Source organism: Hesperophylax consimilis, chromosome 7, assembly GCF_061612785.1.
Source record: "Hesperophylax consimilis isolate HC1 chromosome 7, BYU_Hcon_1.0, whole genome shotgun sequence".
Lineage (NCBI taxonomy): Eukaryota > Metazoa > Arthropoda > Insecta > Trichoptera > Limnephilidae > Hesperophylax > Hesperophylax consimilis.
In genome coordinates this window covers 2,449,632-2,471,068 of record NC_142842.1, presented here as the reverse complement: position 1 = coordinate 2,471,068, position 21,437 = coordinate 2,449,632, and the positions used below count along the sequence as shown (strand labels likewise).

General features: G+C 37.6%; 1 protein-coding gene across 2 annotated transcripts; it reads left to right on the top strand.

Annotated features, from left to right (window-relative positions):
* The first annotated feature begins 635 nt into the window (after positions 1-635).
* On the top strand, positions 636-20,943 carry LOC149422148 (uncharacterized). Of its 2 annotated transcripts, XM_089633119.1 has the most exons (11): positions 636-842; positions 952-971; positions 6,263-6,416; positions 8,995-11,298; positions 11,915-12,110; positions 12,829-13,090; positions 14,017-14,118; positions 16,926-17,108; positions 17,662-17,896; positions 18,784-18,965; positions 19,175-20,943. In XM_089633119.1, exons 4-11 carry the CDS (start codon positions 9,072-9,074, stop codon positions 19,295-19,297), a joined length of 3,510 nt encoding a protein of 1,169 aa, XP_089489245.1. In that variant the 5' UTR covers positions 636-842; positions 952-971; positions 6,263-6,416; positions 8,995-9,071; the 3' UTR covers positions 19,298-20,943. The 2 variants fall into 2 exon arrangements, with proteins under 2 accessions (XP_089489245.1, XP_089489244.1); XM_089633118.1 differs by lacking the exon at positions 952-971.
* The last annotated feature ends 494 nt before the right edge of the window (positions 20,944-21,437 follow it).

The window sequence follows — 21,437 nt, the reverse complement described above, 5'->3', positions numbered from 1 at the left end:
GTCACACTTTTCGATTAGCTTTCAAGTGTCATTCAACGGAGAATTAAATGTAAAATGTAAGTAAGTAAAATGGCAACGTCTGAATCGCTATTAGCTGCTGTAATACCTACTGATGGTTCTCCTCTATTGTTTGTTTATGTTCATGAAAAGTATTGCTTCCTTAATCGTTCTGAATAAGAAGCTGGGTTGATAAATTAAATTTTACCTGTTTTTTTTTCAAAACGGTCGGATTTTCTATGTGTCCACACTTGTCGATTAGCTTTCAAGTGTCATTCAAGAGTTGATCAACTAAAATGGCAATGTCTGAATCGCTATAAGCTATTGTATTTATGGTTCTCCTCTATTGATATTTGTTTATGTTCACGAAAAAAATTGCTTGCTGACTTGTTCTGAATAAGAAGCTGGGTTGATGAATAAAATTTTACCTTTTTATTTTGACAAAACAGTCGTACTTCTATATGTATAGAGTTATAGCAATGCTCAGTATGCATTTGATTTTATTATGAAAATATTATCTATCAAAATATAAAGTGGCAAGCAGGTAAGCACCGTGTAATTTGTCTGTGGTATTATTTAGCACCGCGAGGTTGGCCAACTTGAGAAAAGAGGTCGCATTTCCGCACATTTCAGTCTGGGAATATTTCGGAACACGAGGGTAACTTTTGATTGGTTGAATTTCGGTTTAACTGAATAGCGCGGGCTTTGTCACATCCTGTTATGCCATATGCCCAGCATTAGTGCGATTCGTAATTTTTATGTAATTTCAAGTTATTCCGCCGCATGCAATGAATACAGCGGATTAGTAATGGTGTTTCAAAAGGGCCATGGATCAAACTAAATCGGTGAGTATTTTAAGATTTGCTGTCGTTTTTGTTTCTTACCACGATATTGTCTTTTCTCATGTGCGCATTCTTAAGATTAGCCATTTCATTACAAAATGTCTCTTTACAGAATGTCTATGCACGTGGGAGGTAAGTTATACTGTTTATTTTATGTAATAAATGGTTCAGAATGCATGCGATGGCACTTATTATGGTCATTCGTCAACAACTTTATGAGCTATCGGTAACCGGCTGTACGATCATGCGATTACGCCATCTTACCGTACAAAAATATCCCGCATATTTATCTATAGACACTGCAGGGACGAGGGAATTTCAGTTAAATAATACCTCCCTCATTACTGCGACGAAAATAATTGCATCTATATAAAATGTTTATTTAGTAAGTGTAGATTTGTTGATCCATTATAAATGACTGTTAACATTTAGGGAAACCACATGTTAATTTGGTCAATTCACTGTTTGTGTGTTGCAGCGATAAAAAAACCGTTCGAGTGTGTTCCAATCCTTAGCCCTGTGTTGAAACCTTTTCAATTTGAAGTTATTTGGGCGGAATTTGCCCTTTGAAATAAAATCAGCCAACCTAACCTCTAATACGCAGCCGAGAAAGATCATGCGTAAATTTTGTATTGTCATTCTGTAAACATATTGGGAGTTTAGCAGTTTCGTGTTACTAATACATGGTAATTGATAATTGTTTCAATCAATGGCGTTCCTCGGTCTGAATTGAAGCCGCTATCACGTATTTATCGGCGATAAATAGCAGAAGAAGTGTGTTGAAGTGAAAAAATATTAGAAATCTGGTATGTGTTTTTTTTATGCTAACCCATTTTAATGATTGTTTGCATGTCGTACGTTGCATGGTTGATAATATCCGACTAATAATCTTTGAACCAAGTACCTTTGATGCCCCGAATGTGGAATTAAGGTTAGTTACCGAGGTTGTAATATAATCTATGCCAGGTTATGTGATTCTTCCTTGTTCAGGGTCATATTCCAAATAATACATTTTTATTTTAAAATGTTCATTACTCAATTTTTCCTTGGTAGAAACCAAATAAATGTTTCAATATGGAGTTTTCTCAGTACAAAAATGATGCTGTAAATAATTATCCAAACATTAGTTGCCTAACTCAATAAATTTTATGCTTCTTTTCAATCCATGATTAAAAGGTTAACTTTGCTGTATTTAGTGAGAACGGTACTGCTTGAAGGCAATGTATGACTTGAACCGTGGTTCAATGTATTATCTCTTGTATATTTGGTCAAGGTTTTGGAAGCGTTAGACATTTGTATTGGTTATTGAAAAGTATTGGATGTTGTGTTATGAGCTACTGAGAATAAAGTATTATAATTATGCATGCATTGATAATATAATCATTCTTATCTGAGTTACAGGGATAGGCTTCCCTTCAAACATTTATTCCGTTAATAGAGAATAACCCATTTTATTTTCCATCGCATTTGCTGTTCCAAAATATACAACATTGCTGAAGGAAATCAGAGCCTCAACGTTCAACAAATGTGATTAAATATGTTTTTAAAATCAACTTCAATCCAAAATGGTAGCACAACAAGAATTAAGCCAAGAAAAGCCATTTTACAGTAGGACTAAAAGAGCTATACCAGTTCCAAAAAACTATTGCTTATGACTGTTAGCATGCATCACTCGTTAGTTTACTGCAAGCCCCAAAGGATGCATTTCTCATTTTGTTGTTTTTAACCTTAGCAACTCTTGCAGCTTCAACGCAATCTATCCATGGATTCACATGCCCGACAACCGCTTAGATCAGGTTTTATGTCTATTGTTAGGTCCAGCAAACATTGCAGTATTATCTAAATATACCTAGTTAATATTACTTAAATTAGTGACGTTAATTTTATTCACGTATTTACAATTCATCTTCAGTATCTTATGTTTTCTGTTATTACCCTATATTTATAACTGAAAAAAGTGTTTGAATCGGAAGACTTTCCTCTTAATCTTACACGGAATAATGATTAAATTGTATCATTTTTATTAATTTCCGTTAACAAGAATCCAGAGGAAAACAGTAAAACAAACTATTCCTCTACTGATATATATAATTGGTGAAAAATATTAGTAAATATTTATTAATTAAATCATCAGATGCACTATAAATAAATTTATTTATAGTGCATCTGATAATTTATATTGCAAAATCATTTATTTTCTCTTGAGCCTTTCAAAATATTATCAGCGTTTTGTGTTGTAAATTGTTTGTAGGTACATTGAAACTTCCTAGTATTAATATTTATTGTTATTTATATTAGCACATAACTGAGTAGTAAATGATTTTATTTATAGTTTCATGTTTTGAAACTGTATGGTTTTATTGGTGAGCATTATTGTATGCATGCTTCTGTCTTCACGTCAGTTCTGGTGATATACAGATTCTTCTTTTTTACTTGAGCAATTGGTGTCATGTATATACATTTACCATATTATTTCATTAATACCATTCCCCAAGATATTAATATGAAACAGCTTACTGTGGTTTATGGCAAGTGATCGCTCAAAGCGTTTTTGCTAACTTGACGTATGCCAAAAATCACTTGAGTAGTTATTATTTTTAAATTGATAAAATCTCTTAGTCTCTGAACACGTTTCTCCTGTTTTTTCTTCCGAAGTTCAATAAGTCTGTTCAGTAAGTATTAATATCCATTTCAACCACATTACATTCTTGCATTCAGACACAGTTTTATGTTGGTCATTGGTGGTGATTGTAAATTGCTTTGTTTTTCATTCAGAGAAATGATGAGATTGACAAAACTTTGTGTTGCTGGCATTTCTAATATCACTAAACTGCATTTTTATTTGAAGCATTTTTTCTCGTTTAGTGCAGACTAATCTGCATTTGCCATAACCTAAAAGAATCTTTGATTTTTAATAATTTCATCAGAGTTAAAGGAAACCTGTTATTTCTTTATGTGGATTTAGATAAATTGAATAGTACAAAATTCTACAGGGTACATACATGTCTGCACATAGTCAAATGTTTTTAACCACTTAATGTTTTTGAACGAGCGTTGTTCGCGGACGGCGCGTGTATCGTACCACGACAACCTGAACACTACTCGCGTCTTTTGACTTGTTTGCGTTATAGAAGATAAACAATCGAACTGCACTCGCCAGATTTTTTTTTATTATAGTTAATCTTGTTTTATTTTTTGAATTGAAGTTTTTTTACATTTTTTATTGCTTCTCTTTCGTTTTCTTTGGAACTGGTCAATTTTAAATTCTGTTAAACTCTTTATAAAAAATAAAATAATCTGATGTTTTTAGTTTCATTTTTGTAAAAAAAAAAAAAACGAGTAATTAAGTGTGTAATCAAAAAAAAATTTTTTTTTTTTTTTTTTCTATAAAATGAATCGTTTTTGCTTATATATGATGACAAACTAGTTAAGAAATTAAATAAATAGCAGATTAAATATGGAAGTTTCAATGTGTACAATGTTTTAAAATTATCTTTAAGTGTACATTACTTGGATGGCTTAATTGGCTAATTTAAAATTACTAATCTTGAACTGAAGAAAGTAAACAGATTATTATCTGTCTTTATCTTTATGATGTAGTATTTTTCTAGTAAATTATTGCATAAATTGATATAAAGTAAATCTCAGCTAACCTCTAGATTGCCATTTGAACATCCAAACAATGTATAATTATCATTATTATATTGATGTTTGCTTTGAAACTTAATTTGCAATGTCATGGAAAATCATTTTAACTGATCTGCTATTATTTTGGCAACAATCAACTTTCCATTAGTTCCCCAGTCAACACAAATAATATCAATTGGGTTTAGTTTACTTTGAAAATTGTTCTGTGATCGTTGTCTGTTGGTTAATTTAGATTTACCCGCTTCTTGGATAAGGTGTATGTATAAATGAAGATGCATGATTGATGAGATGTTGTGTTTATAGACAATTTGGTTGAAGTCTGTAGGTAGCATTCCAGAATATCATCTACAATCTTACTAAGTTCATTTAGATTTTATGAAATAATTCATTTTTAATAATTTATACAGTACATGATGATTTCCGGACGAGTCTTCTGAAGACAAATGAAAGATGACCCCCTTTATGTATCGTTTTTCTGATGCTGTATACATTATAATATTTCAATCCCATTATATTCTCAAGTAATGGCTAGCTTTATATTGTTTATTGTTGTTGTTATACGCCCATAGGGGCTTTTACATAGATTATAAATAAGTTTTACATAAGTTATCGAGTTAGAATTTATACTAAGAGTTATAAAAGTGAAGAATTTTAAAAAAATATACAAGTAGTTTTTGAAGAATATGGCGTAAAGAAACATTTTAAACAACATAATATTTAACAATAACAAAGAACAAAATATAATATAAAACATTACAATAACATATCTAATCGTTAAATCTATTACAATAATTTGTATGATTCCACAAAGTGTTGGTTTAATTTGAATTTAAGATTATAAAGGGAATCATGGAATATATCTATAATACCACCAAACTTGTTGCCCAAATCATGCATCCTATTGGTAAGTGAGTTTGACTGATAGTTGGTTTTATATGTGTCGCAAAAGAATGTTGTATTTTGTCTAGTATTTCTTGTCGGTACATAGAGTTTAATAGCAGCAACGATGGCAGGGCTGTCAATAAGGTTGTTCATGACTCTGTATAATAAAATATGAAGTTAATTTAAAACGACTGGCTCTGAGATTACTTTCTCTACCTTTTAAAAATGTTTAACCCAAATTCAAGTCGTATAACTCATAAAAAGAGTTGCTGTGTCTCAAGTAATACAATTTGGGTTGATTCAACCATTTCTAATGTCAGTTTCTTAGAAGTGTCTCACCAGCCATATAATGCGAGTTTCATTGTTTCGGGAGCCTCATATTATGAGTTTCGTTGTTTCAGGAGCCTCATAAAATAAGTTTCATCGATTCAGGAGCCTTATATTATGAGTTTCGTTGTTTCAGGAGCCTCATAAAATAAGTTTCATCGATTCAGGAGCCTTATATTATGAGTTTCGTTGTTTCAGGAGCCTCATAAAATAAGTTTCATCGATTCAGGAGCCTTATATTATGAGTTTCGTTGTTTCAGGAGCCTCATAAAATAAGTTTCATCGTTTCAGGAGCCTCGTAATATGAGTTTCATTGTTTCAGCAGCCTTGTAATATGAGTTTCCTTGTTTCAGGAGCCTCATAATATGAGTTTCCTTGTTCCGGGAGCCTCGTAATATGAGTTTCATTGCTTCAGGAGCTTCCTAATATGAGTGGCTGTGTTTCATAAGTCATAATATGATGCGCTGTAGCTTATCAACTGTAAAGTGCAAATTTGAGTTACATCCACCGCTTGGTCGGTTTGTGTTGTTTGACTGGCTTGTTCTCAAGTGGACAATGTGTTTCAGGAGTATGAATTCCTAGACCTGTCGGACATAAATGAGGAAGAGCGGAGCAGCCTAGCTAGCGCCCTGTTCCCAGCGGCAGAGCAGCAGCAGTGGACCGGCCCGGTGCTGGACAAGGCGGACCAGAGCCAGCAGACCTGGCCTGATCCACGACTGGGTGAGAACATTATCTCTTATAACCCAACCATCCTCACTTCTCCCTCCTGTCTTTCACCTGCTGACTGGTTAGTGGCCATCTTGTCTTAAACAGCATTAATTTCGCCTCAAGTGCAAAAGTACAATATTCAATTGAATGTTGACAATGCTTTGAAATTTCCTAGTCAGAATCGTAAAAGATTTTCTTCCCCCCGCTGTTTTTTTTCCAACTTTCCCTGCTAGGGGACTCCACCTTATTATATATTTTGTTAACTACGTTGTTGACATGAAATCGATAGATTGTATTGGACCTTCCCAAGCTTTTGATTGCCAAATTATTTATCCAAAAAAATTAATAATAATTAGTACATTCAAATGTTAACTACTACTACTGGCCTTGTCAAAACAGCAATTAACAACCATTTCGACGATTACCTTTATAATAATTCCAAAGCAACTGTAACTGGACTCAAACCTGTTATTATGGACATCTGATGTTGATAGTAATTGCTAAATAGTAGGTGCATTACATATTAGTAATGCGATTAATGAGATCATTGCATCCAGCTGTTACTGATGAAATGAATTTGGGTCCAGTGTACTTATTGCATCCACCTCATGTATGTAGTTGATTGAGGTTTTTTGTGTTATTTTTATGTGCTAAAGCAATGGTTCAATGTGACACCTCGAAAATTCTAGCTAATCTACTTTTTATTCCAAGTAATTTTTGAATTCCAATTGATTGACAACAAAGTCTTTAAATGCATTCAAGAAACGTTAATTTGTTTGTAATAATGATTGCTACGAGTATTTAACAAATTAAATTAGACACTTGTTTTTACTCATATAATTAATAAAAAAATGAGCTAAGTTTAGCCATCGATATGCATGGAATCATTTGTTGCAAAAAAAACTGCAAAGCAAAAACATTTGATATAATCTTCTAGAATTAATTGATCTTTTATCAAGTCTAACAGATAAGATCAACATTCGATTTCTATTGGATTTCATCAAATTATTTTAGCTTGGTATTGAAACGCGATACCATCATTATTTTGCAAGAAACATATTTTCGTATGTTCATTACACTTTGAAGCTCGGCCATTTTGCTGATTTTTTGTTATTACAACCTATATTGTATTGCTTTCAAGGCTTGTAAGTCATTTTCCATAAAAAAATTTGAAATTATAGCGTGTATATTCTTAAATTTTGTATCCCAATTTTTCAGAATGCTAACTGCTTAATTTCTCTCCTCCAATTCAATATACAGAACAAATCATTACCTATGTTAATATTTAAATACTAGCTGTACTACGAAACGGGTTGCTATGGCCCAGTCTGTCTGTGCAGACAGAAACAATAAAACACAAATATTCAATTGCAACATTGTGTCAAAATTTCAAAGCAATCTGTGAAGAACTTTCAGAGAAGAAAAATTTTAAGATTTTGACAAACGAACATCTATATTTTTATTTATATAGATAATATTGTCGTTGCATATTTAATTTGTCATCGGTAATTCTTATTCCTCTTCATAATGAATATCTGACAAGCATAATATCATCACGCAAGTCGATTAATGGCACAATAATTGCATAGCCCATACAGTAATCTTTTCATTCTAGCCGTAATGTTCAATGAAGTAGTCATTCTTCTATATGTAACGATAAAATTTGACCTTTGATATAACTTAATGGAAAATGTACTAGCTGATTAATACTGTTATGTAATCGCAAGCACTATACTGAATTTAGCCAAGTCAATACGAGTACATACCCCGGTTAGCAATTTCACTTTCTTTTGTATTGGAGTAATACAGTGGATTAAAAGTTGCATTGTGTTGTTCAGTAGAAAGGTAATTAAATATCTATATTTTTTTTATGCAACATTGGTTTTGCAAACTTGCCTTCATTTTTAACTAACAATGTAGTTCATTTAACCGACCTTGAAGGATAATCTTATCACCTTTTTTCCCTGTTTTATTTCATCGTCAACTGAAAAGTGTACCTGTTAATGGCATTTATAATTTTATGTTAGCAAATGGTATGTACGGAAAAAGTCTTAATTTATTTCAAAATAAATTGTTAACCTTGACTGACTGACGTTATTTGCTCCCTGTAATACAGTGTATAACTTAATAACTTGTGGATAACTGATAACTTCCCCAGAGCCTCGGCACAGCATGTGCTAAAAGCCTTTTTATTTCTCCAAGAGGCCGGACCAACCTACAACAAGATCATTCCTTTTGGGAGTATGGCTTCACTCTTAACAGGGCTGCGTCTCAACTGATTATTATTTAAATGCATTTGTATTTCTTTATATTAAATGTTAATGCTTACCTTGTCGGAGAAATACAGCAATTATAAATAATGCCAAAAGTATTGTGAACTGAAATGATGTTTCCATATGCAAGAAGATCTATAAAAACAATCGTTGGAGGGTGTAAATTGACTGATGTGGATCATTACACTCTTTTCTAGTAAAGGGATGCAAGGAACATTTCTGTTGTTCAGCTCTTCAATAGGGTTATCTTATATCTTACATAGGCGAGGTGTAAACAAGAGTTGTGCAGATAAAGGAATTTGTGTTGCCTGTTTCAGATTTATCGTCGTGTTCGAGCGACACCGCAGGGCCTCCCACGGCGTCCAGCAGCCTGGACTCCTTATCGGAGCGGGACATGGCTCCCCCCCCTCCTCCCAGCGGCCCTCCCGGCCCCGCGCCCTACAGCCAGCCCCCACCCCCGCAGCTCTACGGCCCCGCACCTCCACAGCCGTGGGCACCCCCGCACATCATGCCGCCCAACGTCTACGTCAGCCAGGTCACGGCTAACGTAAACGTGCACGGCTATATGAGCCAGTACTACCAACCGCACCAGCACCAGTACTCGGGGCACACGCAGGGCGAGCGCGGAGGCCGGGAAGGACGGCGCGGACGCAGGGGCGGACCTAACAAGCGTGCACCCTCGCCCCCGCAGACCCCCTTCCTCTACTACCCCCAGTACTACCCGTCGGCACAGAACGCTCAAGGAGCCCCGCTCTACCAGTTTCCCATCTACCCGCCCATGGGCTACGTGCCTGGCTACCCTTACAACCCCTACGTGGAGTACCCTATCATGGAGGACCAGGACAAGGGGCCCGAGGAATACCAGGGTGAGATGATGATGGAGCACGAGCACCAGCAACATGAGATGTATTATCCCCAGCATGGCTGTGTGCCGCCCCCCGCCATGTACGAGCGGCCCATGGAGTCCCTGGAATACCCCCCACATCCTTCTCACCCCTCTCACCAGCAGCAGCAGCAGCAGCCCGCCTACTTCCCCCTGCCACCACCGCCCGCCCCTTCCACCCACCAGTTCAATGTGCACGCTAAGAACTTCACCCTCCGCCAAAATGACCATAAGCCTTACAATGCTCCGCCCCAGGAACAACAACAACAACAGCAGCAACAACAACAGCAACAACAGCAGCAACAGCAGCAACAACAGCAGCAGCAGCAACAGCAGCAACAACAGCAACAACAGCAACAACAACAACAGCAGCAACTTCAACAACAGCAGCACCACCAACAACAACAACAACAGCAGCAGCAGCAGCATCATCATCATCAGCAGCAACAGAAACCTCAGGAAAATATTCAGCAGAGGGAAAGAGATAACAAGCCAATTAACACTCCTAATAATATAGGCCCTGAGTCTTTGTCTCTCAAAGAGTTGAAAATCAGTTCTAACAAAGCACCCTCGAGCAGTCCCAAACACATCCAGGAGAAGCACGTATCTAATAACCAGCAGCAACAACCCGCTAAGAACCCAGTCATTCTGTCTAGTGAAAAGGTCGCTCCTAAACCACCGGCAGAATCACCTAAGTCTGCATGGGTTGTGAAAAATGAAACTCAAAATGTGAAACCCTCTCCACTGGCAATCTCCCAACCCCAACCTGCTCCAGTGGCGGCCCCGGTGCAAGTTCTTGCCAACAAGCAGCCAGTCCCCGCTGCCCCGGCCCCTATTCCCAACAAAGTGAAACCTTCGAGCCCCGCTCCCTTCACAAACCTCAAGACTATTGCCAAAACTACCCCTCCCCCGGCGGGAGTCATAGTTCCCCAACAGACTTTGCCGGCCAAAGCACCCTTTGCCTCCAAACCAAAGAAGGAAACTAATACTGTCAAACCCCAAGAACCACAAAATGTAACTGACGCAGCGATTGAAACCCCTCCCATGCCACCGGCTGTTTCGTCTCCGCCGCAATCCAATGAAGTGAAACCTGCGGCTCCTGCATCAGTTCCTAAGTCTAACCCTCCCGCAGCTATTGCCCCGGCACCTATCGTTAGCAAGGCGCCATTCAGTCACGCCAGGAAGCCTTCAATAACAGCGGAGGCTCCTGCTGCGACACCGGTTCCTCCCCCACCAGCTCCGACAGCTTCAGATTTCCCCCCGCCACCGGCCCCGAGGAGAGTGGCTCCGGAACCATCACCATCAGCCCCAGTCACGACTACAGCCCAACCCGCTGCCTATGCTCCGTCGCCCGTCCGATCCTGGGCTAGTCTGTTTGTTGCTGGTCGAGCAGCTGGAGGTCCGCCGGTCGGTCAAGCCCAAGAAGAGATCCACAGTCCCGCTCCAGTGGCTAGCAACCAAACCCCGACTCCCCTCCTGAACAATGTGGCTGGACCTCAACCCCCTAACCAAAAGCCCGTGGCCAAGGTAGGACCTTTCGACGCCTCTCCCCTCCAGTGGGAGGCGGCTGAGAAGTCTCCCAACGCCTCTGGCCAGACCATCTCCTACTCGGAGAAGACCTCTAACGGCCAGTTGCAGAAGGGAGGTGCACCCATGAAGGACGACCTCGGCTCTCGAGATGGACAGCAATCCCAGGTTCCTGCGCACATCAATGATCCCAACTCTTACAGGATGGGAGGTGAGTCCAAACAAATGTCACCAGTTATTATTTTTGGTTTGTACATAGTGCAAAATAATGATACATATGATGATTAACTCGGACGAGTCTCTGAACAAACATGAAAGAGAATTCCATTTTGTATCGTTTTCTGATGACTTATACATTATCATTCAAAAGCTTCACCCGTCCTTTGCAAAAATCGATGCATTCAAGCCATATTCTTGTTATAAATGTGTTTTCATCCACTTTCATTGCAAATAATATTACATACTTACCACAGTACCTAAATCATTTAATACTAGTGCAGGACCTGTGAAAAATCACAGGATAGTAAGAATTATTGATTCCTGACAAATTAGTTTTAATTTATGAAATAATAAAATATTATTTATAGGTTTCTCGCTTGTATGAATTTTTCCCACAATCATTTGTAATTTAAAAAAATGGCACTTAAATTCAAAGCAATTGGAGTTAATTACGGAAACACACAGACAATATGATAAGACATGAGATTTTTTCAACTTTGAAGTTTGTGTACAATCTAAATAGCCAAACCCGATGGAAGTATTAGTGCTGTGTGTGGTGTGGCCCCGAGTGTTGAAGTTAAAGTGTTTGTTATAATTTGTGGTTCCAGAATTTCTGTCCAAGTACCAGCTGAACCACCACCCGGTGTCCCTGCAGCCGCGCGGCCTGTCCAACCGCTCCAACTACTGCTACATCAACGCCATCCTCCAGGCGCTCATCGCGTGCCCGCCCTTCTACAACATGCTCAAGTCCCTGCCTCACCAGCCCAGGAAGAGCAAATCGGCCACGCCTATTATCGATGCCATGTAACTAACCATACATACCCTTTATCTTATTCACTCGAGCGATAGACATTTCCAGGTGTTCAGTTTTCAATTTAATTAATATCATACCTCCAAATATTAATACAGAAACATACAAACTGCTTACTGTGGTTTAGCCAATGATTTCACTGTTTATCCCATATTTTGAGGTATTATAAAAAAAATATTCAATTTGTTATTCATAAAAATCATCTGTCCGAATTTGGGTTTTGCTCGAGTGGTGATACAACATATTAAAGACTTTTGTTTCTTGTATAAACTAACGGAACTTATATACAGTACATGATGATTTCCGGACGAGTCTTCTGAACACAAATGAAAGATGACCCCCCTTTATGTATCGTTTTTCTGATGCTGTATACATTATAATGTCTTAACGTAGAAATAATTATTTTTTTCGTTTAAGAACAAAAAGTGCATATCACATGACCTGGATGTACCCAGTGGTGACATGTAACATGACCTCTCCATTTTTACTCCATAATATTTGTCCACGTATAGTAATCAATGTTATGTAACTTTACAATAGTTATATAAATTATACTGAATAATTGATTTGTATAACATATTAGAATTACAATTGAAAAGCTCATTTAAAAAGTCATAGTGATTCACATTTAATATTCTCTATTTGGCCTCAATCTGAAATTGCCTTTGAACAGGTAATGGCAATTATATAAAACGATGCTTAATATTCCAGGGTGGAGCTGATCAAGGAGTTCACACCGCTGGCGCCGGGCGTGCGCACGACGCGTGCCGAGCGTTGCAGCCGGCCGGAGAACCAGCCGCCCGAAGGGGGCGTTCTGCACGGAGCTGGGCCCCCTCTAGAACCGGCCCCTGTGCTGCGTGCCCTCAGGGACGTGCAGGCCGGCGGGGACAGCTTCCGAGTGGACGGCAGACAAGAAGACGCCGAGGAGTTCCTGGGCTGCCTTCTCAACGGACTCAATGATGAGATGCTGGAGGTGAGCTGAGAGGGATCTTTCATTCTGTGTGACTCTAAATAAACTGGTGTTGGAACCCTGTTGAAATGAGATCCCTGAGGCGTAGTTTGGTATAACCGTCCCCCCCCTGTCACTTCAACCTCCTCTCCCCCTTCACCCCACCTCTTGGCCCTGACAAACGCCGCCGCCCAACTAAGATCCGCGCTTGAAATGAACAGCCGTCTCCTCACCAACGTCGAAACACTCCTCAGCTCCATCCAAATCCCACCCACCCTTCCCCCAACAACCACTAAAATCTTACGCTAATTACCCCCCCCCCCCCCCCTAATTGCAGCCATTTTTATTGCAAAAATTTTTTCACAAAAAAACTAAAAATCTCCTTCTACAACCAATTCTTAACTCGTGTTGAAAGAAAATGAGGCCTATTTGGCCCGGAGCTCTGTATGCCATTATTTCAAAAAGTCAAAAAAGGTATAACCATGTGTAATGTTGCTGATGTAAGATTAATAAAGGAACGCTCAGATGGTCTGGGCAAGTAGAGGAAATAAACTAAGAATATATGATGCAAATGTGTCAGGTAGAAGTCAGTGATGCCCAACGGTGACATGGCAAGATAAAATGAGATATTTGAGTCGGACCATAAGAGTATATACAGGGTGATGCATGAATGTGAAGCAAGGAGTATGTGTGGGTATACCCTCTCTGTTTTTTATTTCTTCATTGTATATCTCCATCCCTTTTGGATAACAAAATACGCCCACTTTGCATTTCTTGTTTTCTATGGTTTTTCTTTTATTAAAATAGTTTCCAATGATGTTCAAAATTATTTTTCGTCATCCAAAAAATTCATGCGGATACAAAATATGTCTGATAAACCGTTCTGGTTTATTAATAACTCCCCACACTTATTTGACCAGTTAGTAATGTTGATAATGTGCTCTCCACAGCTGATAAAGTTGGTTGAACCTGATGAACCCAAAGACCTGCCCGTGGTGCCCAATGGGAACGATGTGGCGGCACAAGACTCTGAAGATGATGATGAATGGAAGGTAATTATTGTGAACACCTCTCTCTCCGCTTTCATTCTCTCCGGGTATTTTGTTTTACAGAATACACTAAATTGTTCAATATTCAATTGTGCAATTGAATATTGAATATAGTGTAATCCTGTTAGGATGCACATATATGAAACAATTTATATAACTTAACCCTCGAACCTCTATATTTAATATGCATTCATTACATTTGATTCCAGATAAATTCAATGTATTTCAACACAAGATACGTTTATTAAAGCAGATAAACTCTTTCAGATTTGTATTAGAAATCGACATTCATGCAGTTAAAAATATTATAATTTTGAATAAAAAAGATAGATAAACTTTAATAAAATCTTTTACCGGTGGTAAAACAAAACTGAAAAAAACATTTTTAATTGGTTAAATTGGCAAAGTCACTTGTTTTTGCATTTTTATGAAAATATTTATTTTAAAATTTGCAAGCCTTACAAATGCTTCATAGAATTATTTCTTTCCGGAGTGTCTATTGTACATGTTTAAATGCAAATACAAAGTATGGTGTTCTCTCTCTATAATACTATTTTTTTTTTTTTTTTTTTTAATTTTAAAAGAAAGACAAACATTCCCGGGTCACGAATAACCCAACAATGTTTGAAAATCTCCTACTACCACCACAGAAAGCCGAAAATGTTGCTTGTGTTGTGATGGAGGACTTAGCCAGCCGAGGAATCGAACACGCGACGCTCAGGTGAGACCCAAGCGCTATGCCCACTGAACCACTGACCGGTCGAAAATAAATTTAAATAATATATCTCCCAAAATTGCTCTAGAGTGAAAAATAAATTCATGAAATATGGTAATAATAAAATTGTTTTAATTTAAAATTAAACAGTAACTTTGTAAACATCACTTATGGGTAAATACTTAATGCCGACCGGGTTTCGCTACAACCGTAGCCTCATCAGGGCAGTATAATACTAAAAATCTAAATATTAAATTAACATGTGTAGATATCACGGTAGGTGGACAGTCTGAGCTACAGTGGAAGAGGTAGGGATAAGTGGGAGATTGGGAGGCGAGTGTTCTTTGTCAATAGGGAACAATCTGAGTATAGGGCTTTTATTTAGGTTTATTTGGTTGTTGATGACTTTGCTATTGACGTTTATGGCTTTCCTTAACTCTAACGCTTCTAAGTTATCCAACCTAAGACCTATTCCGTTTTTATGTAATAGGCTGACGCCAGTATTTTTGTCGAACGTATGGTTGGTTGCTATGAGGTGATTTGCAAATTCGGAGAATCCATTACTGTTTAAGCATCTTAGGTGTTCTTTGATGCTTAAACAGTAATGGATTCTCCGAATTTGCAAATCACCTCATAGCAACCAACCATACGTTCGACAAAAATACTGGCGTCAGCCTATTACATAAAAACGGAATAGGTCTTAGGTTGGATAACTTAGAAGCGTTAGAGTTAAGGAAAGCCATAAACGTCAATAGCAAAGTCATCAACAACCAAATAAACCTAAATAAAAGCCCTATACTCAGATTGTTCCCTATTGACAAAGAACACTCGCCTCCCAATCTCCCACTTATCCCTACCTCTTCCACTGTAGCTCAGACTGTCCACCTACCGTGATATCTACACATGTTAATTTAATATTTAGATTTTTAGTATTATACTGCCCTGATGAGGCTACGGTTGTAGCGAAACCCGGTCGGCATTAAGTATTTACCCATAAGTGATGTTTACAAAGTTACTGTTTAATTTTAAATTATAATGTCACATCACAAAGTAACCGCTTCATATGAAGAAATAAAATTGTTGCCTAAAATGACTTGAAACTTTCAAGGCCAGTATTGAAAATGTCAAGAGACCTAGAGATCATTTAGGAGCACCATACCTGTGCTGACGTCCGTTCTGCCATGTGGAATAAATAGCGGGTAGTGGTGATAATTGTTTAGTACCAACAATTGATAGCATTCCAAGCGCATGGTGTTAATTAAATAGTTTATTATTTTAAATGCTCTTACATAACCCATAGAGAGCCGGTAAGAATATTCAATAAATTAAATACATTTTTGCTATGGCCAACATATAGACAATACTTGAAAAGGTGACATTTTGATTTTGTGTTTAACCAACCCAGTAGAAGTAATATCCAAAGGCAAAATGAATGTATAATGGTATGTATACATTTGTGAACCAAGCCGAGAATTACGGGAAAAAAACGAAGCAATTGCAAGTGGCATTTCACGCCATTTGCGGTTGCTTCGTTCCTTTCCCATAAGTTGAGGTTCAGTTGGCCAGTTCGGCTCGTCTATGTCTACGTAGCATAACGTCGACATTGTAATTGCAGCACTTGATATGTGTGGGCCCCATTCCTCCCAGATTATAGACTTTCGTAGCGCATCTCAGAAAGCAAATCCATTTGATGCATGAATCATATCAAGTATCTTAGAACCTTGGGAAAGAGGAAGATCAGAAAGAACCCAGCTATTCCAGATCTGGTCACCAGGGTGTTAATTTCTACCACTCTAGTGTGAAATAAGATGCTAAATAATATCTTCATTCATTTCTTCTCCCCTTCCTCTCACTTCTCAATCATAAGGTTCCGTACTCTGGTCTTTACATAATTTTTTAAAAATATTTCTTACTTTTTAGTGTATTCTTTATCAACTTTATACCCATAATGCTTAATGATGAGAACAATTTAAATAAGCCGAACATAAAGTGTGGGTTATTGATAGTAGAACTGAACCAACAAGGAACGCCAATCATATTCTCACACCCTTTGAATGAATTGATTACAAGCGTTGTTTATGTGTTGGTGTTGCAGGTGATGGGCCCCAAGAACAAGGGGTCGGTGGAGCGTCGCTGCCTCGCTGGGCGCACGCCTCTGTCTGACATCTTCCGCGGGCAGCTGCGTAGTCGTCTGCAGCGGCTGCCGGCTCCTGACTCTCCGCAGCCGGAGACAACTCACTGCGTACAGCCTTTCTTCACTCTGCCGCTGGATATTGAGGTATGATTTGCAGACTAATTTATTTAATAACATTGGTAGTTTTGCACTCTTCTTTATGAACCTGGCGTTCAGCTTTGAACCCCTTCCAGTTTCCTTCAAATCGTCAGTCCGCCCGATATGTGGGTGACCTCACCTTGTGTCTAACCGAGAACATCATCCATGAAAGTTTGTTTCCAACAGTTACCTGTAATGGCGCGTATACACTTACAACCCACCGAACCTGTTTGGATCACTAGTGTATATGCGCCTTAAGGTGTTCCTCATTGTAATGCTAATTTCGGCCGCCTTATCCGTACTTGTTATTTCTATTGAGTACTTTTTATTGGTTTCATCAAAATCAGTGTTATAAAAAACCTCAAGTAATTATTTTTAAATCATAAACTAATAATTTTATAGCTAGTTAGTCTTAACATACAAATGATGTTCAAAATTATTTTTCGTCATCCAAAAAATTGATGCGGATACAAAATAAGTCTGATACCATTGTGGTCTATTTGTCACCCTCACACTTGTTTGGTAGTAGTCTTAATAGTTGGTTGGTTTGTGCTTGCAGAAATCCACGTCCGTGCGGGAAGCCCTGGAGCGTGTGGCGGGGCGAGAGCGCATGGAGGGGGTGCGCTGCCGAGAGCGGGGGCGGCCGGTGGACGCATGGAGCCAGTCTCTGCTGGAGCGCCTGCCCACTGCGCTGTTGTTGCACCTCAAGTGCTTCCACTGCCGCCCACAGGACAACTCCACTGCCAAGATACTTAAGACCATAGAGTACCCCATTGACCTCAAGATTGACCCTAGTAAGTGCTCACTCCTGCATACTAATTTTTATTAACATTTCTTTTTCAGAATAACTTTGTACGAGTCAATAATCCTTATGAATCTATATATATTCTCACGACATACCCCAATTGGAGATACCATAATCTAACTAACTCCAAAACTGAATTGTACTGAACTTTGTCTCGTGTGACTTCACGAGACACGATTTTATACATTTTACCGAAGTTCACTTTGAAAGCTCGTAACTTCGACATTTTTGAAGATATCGAATAACTAATTTTTCTGCCCCTTATTAACTGTTTAAATATAATACATTTTGATAAAAAAGACAACCTCTTTCAGAATAACTTTCTTACTAAAAAATCTTTGGGGAATTTATAATGGGTTCTGGAATGTTCCCGGGTGCACACGGTTATAATCAACACAAATGATGTTAAAATATTTTTCGTCATCCTATAACTGTTTAAATATAATACATTTTGATAAAAAAGACAACCTCTTTCAGAATAACTTTCTTACTAAAAAAATCTTTGGGGAATTTATAATGGGTTCTGGAATGTTCCCGGGTGCACACGGTTATAATCAACACAAATGATGTTAAAATATTTTTCGTCATCCTATAACTGTTTAAATATAATACATTTTGATAAAAAAGACAACCTCTTTCAGAATAACTTTCTTACTAAAAAAATCTTTGGGGAATTTATAATGGGTTCTGGAATGTTCCCGGGTGCACACGGTTATAATCAACACAAATGATGTTAAAATATTTTTCGTCATCCTAAAGAAGATGTGGATAAAAATGAGTCTGATAGTGTGTGTGTTACCAATGACATGCCGATGGCCACATACTAACCAGCTAATAGTAGCTAACCAGCCGTTGTGATATATAATGTGATTGCAGAGATCATCAACTCAAAGATGAAGTACAACCCGAAGCAGCGCTCGTACAAGCTGTTTGCTGTGGTGTATCACGAGGGCGCGGAGTTGGAGAAGGGGCATTACCTGGCGGACACGTACCACGCCGGCACCGGCGGCTGGCTGCGATACGATGATTCCGTTGTCACCATAGTCACTGAGCAACAGGTACAATGCCTATTTGGTCTTATTTGGAACCCACAAATTAAACAGTTAAAAGTTAATTCAATTTATTATAGCTGACAAGAGATCATATTGTTCTATGAATACATGCCAATGTACATTAACCTGTCAGTGAACATTGGCCTTCTGAAATAAGGATGGGCCCCTTTATAACCACCTACATTACACTAAATAAAAACAATGTTGCTTGTTAGGTGCTCCACCCTCGTCTGCCGCGCACACCGTACCTGCTGCTGTACCGCCGCCAGGACACCATGCAAGCCCCCCGACACCCTCACACCGCCCCCACACCGCCCCACACAACTAAACAATCATAAGACTGATGACTTCTGGACTCGTTGTTTCTTCTGCCAAATGGTTTATTCAACTGTTTACTCGAAATTGCAGTCTCCATGTGTAAATTAGTACATATAAGAAGATTGTATTTTTGTTGGCAGTGACAGATTATGATTTATGTGGCCCAAGTTCTGTCGAGTACGAACCAGAGTTAATGGTTTAATCAGATTAAAATTGCCTAAATGTAAAAATGGATAATAAATTGTACATAATATTGAGTTTTAAATGGTTTTCCGAGCCAACGAGATAACCCTGAGAACATCGGGAAATGTTTGTTATGATCCAATGTAATTATGTATATTCTCTGATCAAATGCCTAATATTGTTGTAACAGTTTAAATGTAAGAAGTTGTATATATGAAGAATGAGAAAGGCAGTGTTTGGAAAGTTAGAAAAGAATTTTTTAAATTTCCCGAAATTAACATCATTTTAATTTCGTCCTGAAGACTGATTTGGTAATTGTTTGTGGTTTGATAATATGAGCTGGTAACAGTTTAGTAAGGAGTGTGTGTTGATTAGCGGTGAGATTTAACCCAAACCTGCGCTGTGTGGGCCGGGCCTTTACTTACACTGATATATTAATACTTAGAAAGGATTTTGTCACTTGTTGGATGGTTGATGTTATTTTTAACTGAAATGTGTATTATAATGTAAATATTAAGTCGGTTATTTAATGATTACGAAAAAAAGGTATAAATTTAATAAAATGTAATATTCATAATAAGCTAATTTCCAGATATATTTTTTAAATTTTCGTAATAAATCGCTGTGTACATTGATTACCAATATTGTCTAAATAAAATATAGAATAAAATTTATTTAAAAATATATTAAAAAAAGGTTTTAGGTCACGAAGTCACCGTATAACTCAAACTAGTTGTATTTAGATTGTTAATACCTACCACCAATATTGTAATGATATTTCTACCTGTGTTTTATTTTATTTATTATTATTTGCGAGCATAGATTTTTATACTATCTAGATTAATTTGACTTTTTGCATCGATTTTCCATAAAGCTGTGCTTGAAAGTCCATTAGTTTTACGGCAGTTTGGTTATAAGGCTAACTTATACTTAGTTAATTGCTGACGGTACCGGTGGCAGTGGCAGTAGTAACAAACTAAGTAACTCCGTGGATGTATTATTTAACAATAGACTAACTATTGTTATTTGTGTTTGCTTGTGTTTTGCCTCGACTTACTCAAGAGTAGTGGAATAGAAGACTAGAATGAATATTACATATAATAATTCACCCAAAAGTTAGATAACAATCTCATCCAGTCCATTTTGGTTATCATTTGATTTGACAGAATGGACCTCGAATAAACATAATACAGTAGAACCCCGTTAATTCGAACCCCGATAATTCGAAAAAACGCGTAATTCGAAATTTTCGCAAAAAAAATTTCCGCTGAAAAATTTTTTCATACAAAATTTTTTTTAATTCGAAATTCGTTAATTCGTAATTCGAAATTTATTTTTGTCCGCGCACGAAAATTTGTTCGTGTAATTCGAAAAAATTTGATTTTTGCGAAAATAAATCGTAATATTTCGTAAATCTGAATCTAAAAGTCAGCCGTGGCGGTAAAACGCCGAAAAATGTATTTTTACGTGGTTATACATCGTCCTAATTAGTAAATTTTGTAAATCTGAATCGATTTACACTGCAATGTCATATTTTTTCAAATTTATTTCGAATATCCGAGTAAGGGCCGAGAAAATACATTTTACGCGGATATATGTCGTAGTTTTACGAGTTTACGCCAAATATCTGAATTTAAAGGGTCGGCCGCGACGAAACTCGGCCGCGTAATTTCGATTTACGCGTAAATATATCGTATTTCATCACCGCGACGGAAATCGGGCGCGAAATTTCAATTTACGCGGAAATATATCGTATTTTTACTAACTTTACTTCGAATATCCGAGTTGAAAAAATACGGCGCGACGGAAATCGGCCGAAAAATTTCGATCCATGTCGAAATATGACATATTTTTACGAATTTACTTCAAATATCTGAACTTAAAAGGCCGGCCGCGACGAAAAACTGCCGACAAAATTCGATTTACGCGGAAATATATCATATTTTTACGAATTTATTTCGAATATCTGAATTTGAA